The following is a 17,186-nucleotide window of genomic DNA, read 5'->3' as shown; positions in this document are numbered from 1 at the left end:
ACAGTACTACTTAATAACCCCATCAAAACATATAAAATACCTAAGGATAAATTTGACAAAATATGTGCCAGACACTTATTAAACATTGTTAAAGAGAAACAAAAACACAATGAAACAAATGAAGAGATACTGTGATCATGGTTGGGAAAACTCAATATTGTTAAAATTCTGATTTTACCCACAGTGATCAATGAAATGCAATCACTGTTAAAACCTCAGCAACTTTCTTACTGTAGAAATTGTCAAGCAGATTCACAAATTTTAACAACAATGAAATACCTGTACAACCGTATTTTAAATACCTTTTAAAGTTACTGTAATCAAGACAGTGTCATATTGGAATGAGTCTAGTAGGAGATCCATATTTACATAGCAAATTGATTATATGACCAGGTGAAAAGGCAATTAATTGGGGAAAGGATAATCTTTTCAAAAACAATGCCAGAACAGTAGATAGTTGCATGCAATAAAAATGATTAAATTCTGAAATTATAAAATTTCTAAAAGCATACACAAGAGGAAATCTTGACCTCGGGTCTAGCAAAACATTTTTAAAACAGAACATAGTCCAAAAGCATAAAAAGAAAAAGTGATAAACTAGACTCTATTAAACTTGAGTCTTATTAAAGACATTTTATGAGAATAATAAAGGCATGTTACAAACAAAGAAAGTATTCACAAAACATATGCCCTAGAGATTATGAGCCTTTCGTATATTTGTTGATTAACTGTATATCCTCTTTTGAGAAGTGTCTGTTCAGGTCCTTGGCCCATTTGTTGATTGGGTTATTTGGTTTTTTTTTGGTGTTTATCTTTTTGAGTTCTTAAGAAATGCTCATCATCTCTAGCAATCAGAAAAATGCAAATTAAAACTACTTAAGATACCATCTCACTCTAGTAAGAATGGCACCCATGATGAAGACAAACAACAAGAAGTGCTGGTGAGGATGCAGGGAAAATAGTACACTCATACACTGCTGGTGGGACTGAAAATTGGTGCAGCCAATTTGGAAAGCAGTATGGAGATTCCTTGGAAAGCTGGAAATGGAACCATCATTTGACCCACCTATTCCTCTTCTCGGACTATACCCAAAGGACCTAAAAACAGCATACTACGGGGACACAGCCACATCAATGTTTATAGCAGCACAATTCACAATAGCTAGACTGTGGAGCCAACCTAGATGCCCTTCAATGGATGAACAGATAAAAAATGAGGCATATATACACAATGGAATATTACTCAGCACTAAAAAATAATAAGACCATGGCATTTGCACGGAAATGGATGGCATTAGAGCATATTATGCTAAGTGAAGTTAGCCAATCCCAAAAAAACAAATGCCAAATGTCTTCTCTGATATAAGGGGGGGCGACTCAAAATGGGGAAGAGAGGAAGAGCATGGGAATGAGATTACCTCTACATAGGGAAGAGGGGTGGGAGGGAAAGGGAAGGAGAAAAGGAATTGCATGGATGGTGGAAGGAGACCGTCATTGTTATACAAAATACATGTATGAAGATGTGAGGGAAAAAAAAGGAATAGTGTTACCCTAGATTAGGTAGCGAGAAGTGATGGGAGGGGAGGGGAGGAGTTGGAGAGATAGGAAGGATAGTAAAATGAAACAGACTTTATTATTACTGTGTGGATATATGTGAATGCATGACCAATGTGATTCTGCAACCTGTATACTCAGAAAAATGAGATATTATATCCCATCTGATTCAAATGTATGATATGTCAAGGTCATTGTACTGTCATGTGTAACTAATTAAAACAAAACAACAACAACAACAAAAAAAACATATGCCCTTCAAGAGACTTAACACCTATAGAACTGCATTACCACTGTAATTTTCCAAGGTGAAAGAAATATTTTATATCTGTGCTAATAGGTAATCACTACACATACCTGGCTAAATGAACTCTTGAAATGTGGCTAGTATAATTGGGGAACTGAATGTATAGCATTCAATTTTAGTTAATTATATTTAAGTTGCCAATATAGGGCCTACCACATTAAATGGCATAGATTTGGAATAGATAATGAACACTTTAAACTTAATAAAACAACTCAACAGAAGAATGAAAAGATTTGAACTGACTCTTTACCAGAGATGATATACAGATGCCAAATAAGTTCATTAAAATATGCTCAAAATCATTAATCATTAGAGAAATAAAAACTAAAATCGTAAACTAAAGAAAAATAACACATACACAAGAATGCTTAAAAGGATAAATATATCAAGTATTGGTAAGGATGTGGAACAACTATAATCTTCATACATTGCTAGCAAGAATATAAAATGGTACAACCAATTTTGAAACAATTTGGCAGTTTCTTAATAATACACCTAACATGCAAACTAGCCACTGCACTTATTGGAAAAATGAAAACATATGAAATACAACTACACACAAATACAAAGCAATGTTATTTTAAAGACAAAATTGGAAGAAAAATACTGTCTACCAGCAGAAAAGAGGGATACCAAATTGTGGCATTACAGAGAACAGTACTACTCAGGAGAAAATAAATGGTATTTATGTAAAATTCTCCAAAATAAAAACCAACCCTTAGTAACATCAAGCAGATCACTGACTGTCTACATCAAGTAAGAATGGATTACAAAGGCATATAAAGGAAACTTTTGAAAGGAATGGAAATGTTTACAAGTATATTGTAGTTTTGATTTCATGGGTATATAATATATCAAAATTCATTGAATTACAAATCTTACATGTGTACTTCATTGTACATAATTATACTTAAATAAATCTATAAAAATAAGTTAATGAAACAAACTGAAAACAAACAAACAAAAAAAAACAAAACTAAAAGCAGGTTCTTTGAAAAGAAAATTGATGTCTCTAGCTAACATGATATAGGAAAAAAGAGAGCTTGAAGATTACCAATATCAAAAATGGAAGAAGAAATATTATGATTTTTGTGTACTTCAAAAATATAAAAGAATACTACACATAACTTTGTGTTAATTAAATTAACATCAATGAAATGCACACAATTGCTCAAAAAGACACACCAAAACCGACTCAAGAAAGAATTGAATACCCAAATAATTCTACATATTATCTACTGAAGAAATTAATATCATAACTTAAAACCTTCTCAGAAAGAAAAGTCAAATCCAAGATAACTTTACTGATAAATTCTACTCAACATTTTAGGAAGAAATAGTGACTTCTCTGGCCTCACCTGACCCACTACTCTCTCAGAAGGAAGAGGTAACACTACCCAAGTTCTTTCCCCTATGTGTCTGCCATAAGGCTGATTATAACATGGCTCCTCCAGAGTGATTAGAGAGACAGAAGATCAATCTTTTATAACCTAATCTCAGAAGCGACACATATTTGCTAAATCCTATTGGTTACACAAATCAATGATACAATGTAAGAGGAGATTTGATAAGGTTGTGAAAACTAGGAGTAGGAATCACTAGGGGCCATTGTAGAAGCTGGCTACCAAAATGAAATTATTTTGATGAACCAAAGATTGCACATAAGCAAATGTTTGACTCTGCACTGTTACAAGCAAATGTTTGACTCTGCACTGAAAGAACATACACACTTCATTTACTGTCTTTCCTATTCCCATTCCCCTCCCTTCCCTTCATTTCCCTTTGTCTAATTCAATGAACGTCCGATCACTCCCTGCCCCCTTATTGGATATTAACATCTGCATATCAGAGAGAACATTTGGCCTTTGGTTTTGGGGGACTGGCTTATTTCATTTAGCATGATAGCCTCTAATTTCATCCATTTACTGGCAAATGCCATAATTTCATTTTTCTTTACGGCACATTACATAAGATGTTTTAAGAGTTGTACTTATATTAAAAGAGGTGGGGCAAATAATTAATTTTAGTACATATAGATGAAAAATTTTTGTCATACTATTTAACACTAAGCACAAAAAATAAAATCTTTATAAACAAAAATGATAGGGTTGCAAGGACCATCTATACTATTTCCAACTCTTTGTGACTATTTCCATGATAATTAAAAAAAAATTATAGAACTGGGAGCTGACAGAGAAAGAACATAAAGCATTTAGTTAACTTCACTTCCTCCTGTCTCCCTTCAACCCTGCCACATCACTGACAGATGAGAAAAAGGTCCTGGTTATGGAAAGAATAGATAACTCTACCAGGATCATATAGTGCTATAGCAGGAAACTAGAATCCTTCCTGTCTTCTCATTACACTACTAGTTATGGACAGAAGAACCAATGGCAATAACTCATAATAGAGAAAACATAGTAAATATGTGAGGAATCAATCAACATACATTAAACAGCTAGTCACTCCAGAATTGATATCTGTTAGGGTAGTTTTTTAACACTGACTGTTACACTTTCTCCGGCAGTAGTGGGCTTCTGTTACTCTTTCCACTTCAACTAAGAGCTGACCTACTTAGCCAGGAGTAAAATGGAATCATCCATTTGGCTCAGCTAGTATTTAAGCACTGAGCATATAGATTTTGAAAAGTAGAAATTATGGATCCTGAATTCAAAAAGCAGATGGTTAAGTTGGCAAGAGAAGACTAAAGTCTGGAACATTCAGAAAGTTAGACATTATATGACAGGTGACAACACAGATTTATATATTTTAATAATTGTATTTAACCACAATTTATATAACACAATATTTAAAACACATTATAACATTGACTCTTTTAATAGACCATCCCCATTTTACAGATAAGGAAAGTGAGACAATGAAGAAGTTATGTAACTTGCAAAAGTTCTTAAAGATATTAAGAAGGAAGAGGGCTCAAATACAGGAAAGGATGGTTCCAGAGTCCACACTCACTTCAGCACAATAATCTGAAGCTTCTCAATAGTAGTAATAACTATTATTCTGCTTCCTTCATGTCATTTTTTAAAGGTTCTGAAGAAAAGTCAATAAGGGAATAACAAAACTACTCTGGGAAATTTTAGCTTTCAAGTTGTACAGAGGAAAGGAATATCTACCAGGTCTTAGGACAGTCTGCTATCCCTGTGGACAAGGACTAGGATGAGCAAATAAACATGCACTAATGAGGTAATGCTTTCCTGATGCCAAAATGAAAGACAAAATTGAATTATAACTGCAATTAGCAAATTAAACTAAAGTTGGAATGAAGAAACTAAACGATATGCTTTTCTGCAAGAACAACAGTAATTTGACTCTGTCAAAGCCCACTAGAACATACAGGGACTTAATATAATCTCCTAAAGAACTCCTCCCAGTACCATGAAATAGCATACTGCACCAGGAACAGATAGATCTGATTTTTTTTTCTTTAATGAGTGCTGGGTGCAGTGGTACACACCTGTAATCACAGCAACTCCAGAGGGTTGAGGCAAGAGGATTGCAAGTTTGAGGTTAGCCTCAGCAACTTAGCAGACCCTGTCTCAAAATAAAACATAAAAAGGAATAGAGATATAGCTGAAAGGTAAAGTGCCCCTGGATTTAATTCCTAATAACTATCCCCACCAAATATGAAAAGTAGTTTGCATTAAGAATAAAGCAATACATGGGCCTGGAAAGTGTTTTACCTAATAAAGCAAGGAATTGTATTTGGTAAAATTTTGCCACCTTATAAAACAGCTACTTTTTCCTTTATATTTGAACTTTACACTTTGATTTTTTTTCCTTGCAAGGAAATAAAAGGATCTTGTAGAATGCTGATCCTCATGTATTAAATTTCTGCTTTGGTATTCTTTTCATTACATATCTTGGATTATCCATGGATCATGAATTAAAACCCTCAGAACACTTACTCAAAAACTTTAGGAATAAATATTTTCTAGAGCTAACTGATATGTAATGTAAGATAGAAAAAGAAATAGTGTTTAGCATAGGTTCCCCCTTGTCCTGAGATAACATGTTAGTATAGTTTATTGTAATTCTGAAAAAAATATTTAAAATTCCTCTAAAATTAAAAACTTTGTTTAAAAGCCTTATACCAGGGGCTGGTTGTGGCTCAGAGGTAGAGAGCTTGCTTAGTGTATGTGAGGCATTGGTTCAATCCTCAGCACCACATAAAAATAAAATAATGATATTGTGTTCACCTATAGCTAAAAAGTAAATATTTAACAAAAAGTCTTATACCAAGAAAATGTAAAATTTCAAAACAAAATCTAGAAATTTCTCTTAAATTAACTTTTTCTTTAAGTTATATCCCACTGTTACTGCTACTAATTAAGAGGATTAGCTTAAGAGAGGCTTTTACTCATGCCACTCACTTCATTACCATTACTATATTTGGAAGTTTCACTCTGTCAAAGGTAGAGGCAGTTCTTCATTTTGTTATGAGAACAAATTTTACCATAGTCCTCAATAAACTATTCTATAGTATGAATGCACTCCCTTCATTTGAATGTCTGATGTTATTCATTTGAGGCTACTATTAAAATCACGATGCTAAACATGACAGAAAAAAGGAAATGAAATAATAAGGTATTCATAAAACACAATGGAGATAATAATAATAATAATAACAACAACAACAACAGGACAATGTGAGCATCTGTATATGTGTGTGTGGTCATGTACAACTGGAAAAAACTGACTAAAAGGAAACAGAAGCCAGAAGCCAGTTAGCAAATGGATGCTTTCCTAGTTATCCAATGTCTTCTGATTGGGCTCTGTCAACCTACCATCTTCACTCCAAATTATCCAATTATCTATCTATCTAATTCATAGCTTTGGCAATATAAGAATTACTTAGAGCTTCTTCATCTTAAGTAGCTGTGCAAATAGATCAATACTCCATGGCTCAAGCCCTCATTTTTCAGACAACCCTCAAGAGTTGTCAGGGTCTATCAAGAAAAAGCTCAAACTGTTCAGAGCTTCAGGCTAAAAATAAATTATCTACCAAAAATAAATCAATACTAGACTCTAGCTAAGTTTCTGGATTTTACATCTTACATATTTTTAAATTTCTCATCTGCTTTCATCCTCAAAAAATCTCTCCACAAGGATAATGTGTATTTCTAGTTAATCTTTTTACTATTGCTATTAAATATCGCTATACCACTAGTAATAATACCAGTGTTTGTATGTCTATATATCTTTCTCTCTCTACACACACATACACAAAAGAAAAGATAAAAAAAAATCTGATCATGTATCACAGACAAATTTGTGAACTTTTCATATATAAGATCTATTTAGTCCTCATTAAACTCCATGAGTTGGTACTGTTATTATCTCTGGTTAAAATATACTCAAGATCACACAGCTAGTAAGAAAAGCATGGGATTCAGGTCTGGCAACTGGTTCCTGAGTCCATATGCTTACAATACTGGAGCATACTCCTTTTGCTTATATAATACAAAGAATATTCTTGTATTAGAACCTGGGTTCTAGTCCTTCTCTGACAATTAATCAACTGTGAGATCTAGGGAAAGCCATTTTCACTATACATTGAGCTAGGTTCAACAATCAGCTTCTATAAGTACTACTGTGTGATGATAAAGTAGGTGCTTTTTATTTTATTAAAAATGACATTATTAGATGATCTGGGAGCTTTAAGGCTTGAAAATGAAATATATCTAAGGGAAGGGAGGATGGCAACTGGCAATAATCAAGTTAATCTTCTAAACATTTTGTCATTTTATATTCTGTAATATGAGCATTATGATCCGTCTTGAGAGTCAGAGATCAGATAACAAATCCCAAGATCATAGAGACAATCAGGATGGAGAGTCAGTATTTGAACAGCAACTAAAGCCCAAGCACTTTCTGCTATACCACAGTGCTCTCCTGGTTTCACTATTCATGTTCTCCTCAGCAGCAGTAAGCAGAGATTTAAAGATAATATATGTAAAGTACATAGCACAAAAAGTCTTGCAAAAAGAACAAATACAACAAACTAGTTTGGAGGTAAAAATAAGAGATAGGTAATACCAATTTAATGGTAATAGATTATTATCTAAAACAAAAACAAATATGCTTTTGTACAAGTTCTACAAGATGGGTGGAGTACCATATCAAAACTATGAATTTTTGGAGGGAAAATCTGTATGACCTCAATTCATTCTTAAATACAGAAAACACTATAAGAATGGCAATATATGTGGCATTTCCAGACTACATATATGAGTTTTTATGGTATTTTGCTACATGAAATTACTTCCTAACAATAATGCAGAATCACTTTATTAAAAGGAATCACCATTTTTACCTAGAGAGAATTTCACAGATAATACCAATGAACAAGGGGAGTCTCGTATGTATTGTCACTTCAAGGAAGGCAGAAGAGTTAGAAATTTTACTGTGCTAACTTATTAAATTCCTCTTTTGGTTTAGAAATGGAGCCATTCATTCATTCACTAAATCATCAGACAAGTAATAATTGAGCACCAGTTTAACATGGTTAACTTGCTACTTAATGATAAGATGATTAAGTTTTTACTCAAAGTTTAACAAAACATCTGCAGGGGATTTAAGAGTTCTTTCATTTAACAGCTCCTACATGTCAGTTTTTTTTAATTTAATGAATAAGCTAGACTTAAAGAAGAGGAAAAAAATTGGGCTTTATTATTTTGCTACTATTATTGTTTGTTATTACTCCATTATTCTTTGTTTTTTATTGATTTTATTTTTTAATACATGACAGCAGAACGTATTACAAATCTTCTTACACATATAGAGCACAATTTTTCATATCTTTGTATATAAAGTGTGTTCACACCAATTCATGCCTTTATACGTGTACTTTTTTGCATTACAATTCTTATTAACCTATATATACCACAATTTTTCATATCTCTGTTTGTATATAAAGTATGCTGACACCCAATTCGAGTCTTCATACATGTGCTTTGGATAATAATGTCCATCACATTCCACCATCCTTGCTAATCCTTTTTATTTTGTTAAAATTATTATTTTATCTTATTACTAAATGCATGTTAAGACACTAAAGAGAGTGACATATAAGTGCCATGATTAAAAGATATACAAGGTGCTATAAGAAGATAAATGTTATTTATAAAGGTTGGTTCCTGAAGGAACTGAAATTTGAACCAAGACTAAAAAGTGTGGTGTATTTAGAATTCAGGGTATAGGTAATGAAGTCTTTATTTACTGAATTTTAACAAATCATAATATATAACTATAGGATTATAAGGGTTTTTAACAAATAATATAGTTCAACATCTCATTTTACTTTCAAGAAAACTGAACCCTTTAATATATGTGCCCAGCATTTTAACAGGAGAATGACAACGATACAAGGTGAGGTCATTCTTAAAGAACTGAATACCACTGTGTTGAAGAAGAAAAGGAGCTGAATGTAGCCATGTTATAACCACTCACCTTAGAAAACCTCCAATCTTCTTAGTATGAAAGATGTCTATAATCTGCTATCCCAAATATATAACTTAGAGAAACCACCTTCAGATAATTTGAATGGTGTCCATAGACAAAAATTGTTAAAAATCTGTAGAGTGCCTCTGCATACTCTATGGGTTCACCAAAGAACACTGGTGATAAAATTGTTTAAGGTATGCATAAACACAGTCAACTCATCAATTCACCCAATTCTTTCCTCTTCTTTCAATTTAGCTTGCTCATTAAACTAAAAAAAATCGCAATGTAACAGCTGTTAAATGAAAGTATTCTTTTAAATCCTCTGCAGATATTTTGTTAAACTTTTGGAAAAGCTTTATTATCTTATTATTAAGTAGCAAATTAACCATGGGACAATAGTAGAAATAGGTCTACCAAAAAGCCAAGAAAAATGAAATGCCAATATATAAAATACTGTTTCTTTGATGTCTGCCCCCATGTTGCATACAAATCTTTTGCAAGCTAGTTCCCATTTTGCATTTCAAGAGACAATGACTTCTGGGGAGGTACTATAATTTTACTGTGTAACATTCTACACGAAATAGGGGTACTACCATCTTAGACTTTAGAAACTTCACATTTCTGGCACGTAACATATATAAAAGCAAAAGTCTAATTATAAAAATATTTGACAACTTTGAAAAAAAATTAAAGTCCATTACTTAATTAAAACAATTTACTACATATTTCTTTAAAATAGCAAACAATAATTTATAAAAATATGATTAATGTAATTTTTCAGGAACATGTATTATATAGACAAAATTCATATTTTTTGAATGCCTGTTGTAATAAGATTTGAACTCCAATTACAAAATAGTGCAAGAGACTTGAAAATGAAAATGACTAACATATGTATGCTAAAATGAGAATTTAAACACAAGGGAAAGTAAATCAAAATTCCAGTGACTTGTGCATATATAAAACTGAAAAGAATTGCTGGGCACAGTGGTGCACGCCTGTAATCCCAGCAGCTCAGGAGGCTGAGGCAGGAAGCTCTTGAGTTCAAAGCCAGCCTCAGCAAAATCAAGGTGCTAAGCAACTCAGTGAGACCTTGTCTCTAAATAAAATACAAAATAGGGCTGGGGATGTGGCTTAGTGGTCAAGTGCCCCTGAGTTCAATCTCTGGCACCTTCCCACAGGCCAAAAATAGAATATACAAATTATTAATAGTGGCTACACCTTGGGATGAAGTGGGGACTTTCTTTTTGTTTTATACATATCCCTGTTGTTTGCTTTATAAGAAATATGTACTACTTTTATTAATTTAAAATACTTTCTTAAAACTGTTTTGGTATTTTTTGTAAGCAAATAAGTACAAAAGGACAGTTGTTCTCCACCAAGACTACATCAGAATCCTATAGATAGCAGTAATACACTGTATACTTAAAAATCTGTAAAGTGGTAGAATTCATACTTAGTGTTCCTGCCAAAATAATTTTCGTTTTTTAAAAAAGGAGTGCGACAGAGTCAACTGAAGAGTGTTTTTGAAAGAAAATATGCAGATGCTTGAGTCCCACTGTAGAATACCAAGTTAGAAAGGTTTGGTAATTATCAATCTAGGTCACCTTTAAAGTTCTTTCCAAAACTAATGTTATACGTACAAATATTCTGTACAGATTCAGAGTCTAACCACCAACAGCTACATACACAGAGTTTAAAAACATCATTTCTCTAAGAATGTCCTGTTCCCGAGCGCTACACTCATTGACTTATAGAAACTAATAGGAAATAAGCTGATTTAAAACACATACAACTTTAACTGAAAACATTTTTCCTTAGGGCTATTTTGACACAAAACGCATTGTTTTTTGTGACTGCTGAGACAGGAATTTGCGAACTGGCTCTAAGATAAACACTAATTATTGCAGAGGTAAAAGGGAAGCGGGGAGGGACATGGCTGTATATTATTGGACTAATTCTCTAACCCCAAACAATAATAAATGAACTTTCCTAGTGAGTCAGATAAGTGTTAGCACTTTGCCTAACCTGGCACCTCATCTATACTGGTGGTTCTTGGTCCTACTAAATCCAATGCCCTTTTGTTATATATAAAAGTCTATATACACACAATTATTTTAATTTCTCCTTTTATATCGTAAAATGAAATTCATGGGTATTTAAAATAATTTCAAACATACTAATAAAATATTCTAACAGCAATATAAAATAAAAATAAAATAATTTGTATTTCTCAATATGTGTATGTGTAAGCATGACTATCAAAAGATGATGAAATAGATGCTCACATCTACTTTTAAGTGATACATTCAAATTTAAGAGAGGTAGGATAAAAAACTATCTTATGCAACAAGTAAACAAAAATGAAGTATAGCAAGTGATTTCTGGAAAAGGTTCCAAACCATATGAAGTACAATTATCTCTTGATGTATAAAGGTGCATTTCTAGGAAATTTAGTATTTATTAAAATGTATGAAATACTTTTGTGTTCATAAATAAAACAAGCTTAGGCATAGAAAACTACATAAAGGTTTTCCCCCTTCACAAATATTCCATACATAGAACATTCAAAAGCTATGAAGGAATTGCACAGCTCTTTGCTACATAGGATGTTCTATGCTTTACATTTTTGGCTGCTGCCCAACAATTCCCTGTGAAAAACTCAATGCTCCACACAATTCCAAAGTGCTTCCTAGAGGTTAGCACCACTTATTTCGGAGCCATTGGTTTATAAGTGAATTTAATATTTTAGTAAGTTTCAGTACCTATATGTATACTAATATGTATTCTAGCCTTGGGTTGGGGAGAAAGTGACTACTGATCCCTGAGATCAGATTGAAGATACTTTATATATGATATTAGGACTACTTTTAAACTAAAAAGCCTAGTGTATTTCCAACCTAGAAGCCTCTAATAAATTTCACCTAAAACTGTACCTGCTTAAAAAAAAAGACAACAAATATTTACATACCCAAAAGAGAATTAAAGACAGATATACTGATAATTTTGCCTCCTTTGTGTATCCACCTCCTTTTAAAATACTTTCTACTACATTTTAGGCAATCAAGCTCAAATTGTGAAGACATAACAATTCTTTCATCTATACTAATGCAAATACAATGCTGAAGCAAATAATCCAAAGTCACTTTGATAAATTTCACTAATTGAGATTGGCAAATATAATTTATTTTGGCGCTGAAAAACTTCCATGTTTCCACATATATTTTGTTAAAGTAGCAGATAATTCATAGGACTAATAATTACTGGTGTTACCTCACTTTAAATAAAGATGATAATGGCTTCACTTTATATAAAAGGATTCATTGCTTAGAGGAATGTCATCACAGGGCTTGAACATAAAAACTCCTGAGTTAAAATGCCATTTAATAAATAAATGAATCATCTCATTCCAGTAAGATTGGCAGCCATTATGAAGTCAAACAACAACAAATGCTGGCGAGGATGTGGGGAAAAGGGTACTCTTGTACATTGCTGGTGGGTCTGCAAATTGGTGCCGCCAATTTGGAAAGCAGTATGGAGATTCCTGGGAAAGCTGGGAATGGAACCACCATTTGACCCAGCTATTGCCCTTCTCAGTCTATTCCCTGAAGACCTTAAAAGAGCGTACTACAGGGATACTGCCACATCGATGTTCATAGCAGCACAATTCACAATAGCTAGACTGTGGAACCAACCCAGATGCCCTTCAATAGATGAATGGATAAAAAAAAATGTGGCATTTATACACCATGGAATATTATGCAGCACTAAAAAATGACAAAAATCATGGAATTTGCAGGGAAATGGATGGCACTAGAGCAGACTACGCTTAGTGAAGCTAGCCAATCCCTAAAAAACAAATACCAAATGTCTTCTTTGATATAATGAGAGCAACTAAGAACAAAGCAGGGAGGAAGAGCAGGAAGAAAAGATTAACATTAAACAGAGACATGAGGTGGGAGGGAAAGGGAGAGAAAAGGGAAATTGCATGGAAATGGAGGGAGACCCTCATTGTTATACAAAATTACACATAAGAGGTTGTGAGGGGAATGGGAAAATAAACAAGGAGAGAAATGAATTACAGTAGATGGGGTAGAGGGAGAAGATGGGAGGGGAGGGGAGGGGGGATAGTAGAGGATAGGAAAGATAGCAGAATAAAACAGTTACTAATAGGGCATTATGTAAAAATGTGGATGTGTAACCGATGTGATTCTGCAATCTGTATTGGGGGTTAAAAATGGGAGTTCATAACCCACTTGAATCTAATGTATGAAATATGATATGTCAAGAGCTTTGTAATGTTTTGAACAACCAATAAAAAAAAGAAAATAAATAAATAAATAAATGACTGAATATCCAATTCAATTTCTATATACTACAAAAGACTTTCTGAAAATTTCAATCAAAATAATAATTAGTCTTAATAGGTGAAGTGACCATTAGTCGCTATTTAGCCTGTTTTTCCATTTCAAACTTCACTAATTAACCAATACTACTTAAAAAAAATCAATATTCATTTAAAAAAATCTTACTTCATATCTTTCTTTATATTTAAAATTGGTTAAAATATTCATGTACAGGCATCACCTTGGGACAAAAATAAGTAAATTTTTATACATAAGTGAAATCCATTTTTGAGTATTGTGCTTTCTAATTGTTCTACAAAGTTTGACAAACATGGAATCTTCATATCTCTACGATGTAAGATTCATTTCTGAATCAGTTTTAAAGCAACCAAACAAGTATACTCACTCTAAAGGGCTCTGATTATCATAAAGAATAGTCTTATCACCAGGTATGGTGACCCACGCCTGAAATCCCAGCTGTTCAGCAGGCTGAGGCAGGAGATTCTTGAGTTCAAAGCCAGCCTTAGGAATTTAGTGAGGCCCTAAGCGACTTAGCAAGACCCTGTCTCTAAATAAAATATTTTAAAAAGGGCTGGGGATGTGTTGCTCAGTGGTTAAGCACACCTGGGTTCAATCTCTAGTACCAAAAAAAAAAAAAAAAAGAAGAATATGTCTTATCAAATAATTTCAGAACAGAAATCCTGTTTTCTATTATTAAACATAGAATTCTAATGCTGAGGGCTGGGGATGTGGCTCAAGTGGTAGCGCGCTCGCCTGTCATGCGTGCGGCCCGATTCTCAGCACCACGTACAAACAAAGATGTTGTGTCCGCCGATAACTAAAAAATAAATATTAAAATTCTCTCTCTCTCTCTCTCTCCTCTCTCACTCTCTCTTTAAAAAAAAAAAGAATTCTAATGCTGATAAATAATCCCCTCCTTTACAAAATAGCACATGATCCCAAAACACATCTAACATAAATTTCTAAGCACAAACCAAATGTGTATATAAAGTTTTGTACCTACCTGGTACTAGGCCGTTTTTGCAGAGCTTTATCCAAGATAAGAGATGGAGCACTCCTTCTCCTTTCTGCTAGTGTTTTCATTTTCTGGTGAGGGAAAAAAAAATCAAAATGAAGGCCATATGGCTTGTAAGGGAAGTATATGATTTCATTGATTATTGAAACTGTAACATCTAAAATAGGAGAGTTAAGTGTCAAAAAGTAGTGTAAGCAGTAAGTGGTTTTTGTGGTCAGAGAATAAAGAGGTTAAAGGTTGACTAGACTATCTTGGAAAAGCACCATTATAACCATTAGTATTGTGTGTCTGGTACTATAACTAGAGACTGGGCATAGATTATCTCATTCATATCACAAAATATCATTAGTTTAGCCTACTTCATAGGTCCCTAATTAGGTTTCACAGAAAGAAAGGACTTGGAGTGGTCAAGTAAAGGGGAGGAAAACCAGTTAAAACAAAAACATAGCAACCAATATTCTCAAATATGTAATAAACCTTTAATTTTTAAAAAATGTAAATATGTCCATATTTGGGAATCACTTCTTCTAAACATTATTTTGCTACAACTTACAAAAAGAAAAAAATTTTTCTTCTTTTTTTGTGAAATGTAAGCTATTCTGGATGCTGTTTCCAGAGATCTAAAATTTGTGGTAAATGAGGTGTTATTCAAATTAAATTTTCTGGATTAATTACTTTAATCTTACAGCTTTACATATAGCCAGAAGGATCTGGTTCTAGAGATTGATAAGTAAGATTAACAATATAGTAACAAATAACAACAATTCTTCTAGTTATACCCGCTTGCACTATCCTATTAGACTCAAGAGGTTTTACCCACTGCCTAAGGGCCCAGGTCAGCCATGCTTGAGAAGTCGATGGTGCTCTAATAGGAACCATTTAAAACTGATGGTGCATTGCATCCTATTACACAATTCATAGAGGAATCATTTCTTAAAAAGTAAAAAATAGGACCTAGATCTGAATGCAGAAATTGAGGAAAAATGATCCAGATAGAGATTGAAGAGAAAGCAATCAAAATATAGGCAAAATACTGTTTTTATTTGAGGTCCTACTATGTGTACTCAGACTTACCCTACCACTAATTAAATATGAAACCTAAGATGATTCAGCCATTTCTCTAAGCCTCTATTTCCTTGCCAAGAAAATTTGGTCTACAAATTCTATTTGTGTTATTACCCTGTATATGCAAGAAAACAAATAATATGTGCACTAGGCATTTAGGATTTTCGGCCTTCATTTTGCTTATAAGCAATAAAAGAACACCAAATAGGATGAAATTTAATCAGATTTACGTATTAATTCTTTCAAAATACATAAATCTCATTTGCTTGAACAGTAAAACAAAGGGATATGGGAACTTTGAAACAAATTCACTGATCTTCACTCAGAAAAAAACTTGGATTTTCTTCTTGTTTATAACAACTACATAAAATACAAAATACATCAAGACACACTGAGACTATTGATTCCTTTATAAATGTATAATAGAACAAACTTATCAGGATAGGTTGAGGTTATGCTTATACTAGCACCAACAAATTTCAGTTATTCTGTGACATGATTAATTATGATTCATTGCCTCACAAGAAACAGAAGGTAATCTTTAAGCAGTGTTACCTTAAAAAATCATTATCCAGGGGCTAGGGTTATCAGTGGTAGAGCACTTGCCTAGTAGGTGTGAGGCACTGGGTTTGATTCTCAGCACTGCATAAACAAACAAACAAATAAAGGTACTGTGTCTACCTACAACTAAGAATATTAGAAAAAAAAAAACTATCTACTATGTGACTTTATTCTTCAGAATTCCTAAGTGCTTGATATTTTTATCTAGATAAAATCAATAAATAGTAGATACTGTTGTGGAAGGAAATATTTGTAAAGGTAATCTTTTTTAAAAAATTGGTAAGCTACTCCAATGTTTTTTTTTTACAAGAGAGAAAACACTATTTTTGCAATCTCAAAAATAGATAAATGGGGCTGGGGATGTGGCTTAAGCGGTAGCGCGCTCGCCTGGCATTGCCAGGCGCTGGGTTCCATCCTCAGCACCACATAAAAAATACAATAAAATAAAGATGTTGTGTCTACCGAAAACTAAAAAGTATATATTAAAAAAATTCTCTCTCTAAAAAAAAATAGATAAAGGTTTTTTTTAGGTCTTCAAGGTATAGAATCATATCGTCAGCAAAAAGTGCTAGTTTAAGTTCTTCTTTTCCTATGGTTATTCCTTTAATTTCTTTCTTATAATTGCTCTGGCCAGTGTTTCCAGAACTATGTTGAATAGAAGTGGTGAGAGAGGACATCCCTGTCTTGTTCCAGATTTTAGAGGGAATGCCTTCAGTTTTTCTCCGTTTTGAATGATGCTGGCCTGAGGCTTAGCATAGAAAGCTTTTACAATGTTGAGGTAAGTTCCTATTATCCCTAGTTTTTCTAGTGTTTTGAACATAAAGGGATGCTGTATTTTGTCAAATGCTTTTTC

General features: G+C 33.2%; 1 protein-coding gene across 1 annotated transcript in view; it reads right to left on the bottom strand.

Moving 5' to 3' along the window:
* Positions 1–17,186, bottom strand: part of Arhgap20 (Rho GTPase activating protein 20) — a 119,754-nt gene that overhangs the window by 85,450 nt on the left and 17,118 nt on the right. The window contains exon 2 of the mRNA XM_076843791.2: positions 14,696–14,778. Coding sequence (XP_076699906.2) covers positions 14,696–14,778 — 83 coding nt within the window. The remainder of the gene's footprint in view (positions 1–14,695; positions 14,779–17,186) is intronic.

This window comes from Callospermophilus lateralis, chromosome 2 (genome assembly GCF_048772815.1).
Source record: "Callospermophilus lateralis isolate mCalLat2 chromosome 2, mCalLat2.hap1, whole genome shotgun sequence".
NCBI lineage: Eukaryota > Metazoa > Chordata > Mammalia > Rodentia > Sciuridae > Callospermophilus > Callospermophilus lateralis.
Note: the sequence above shows the minus strand (reverse complement) of the source record. Positions and strands in the feature narration are given on the sequence as shown.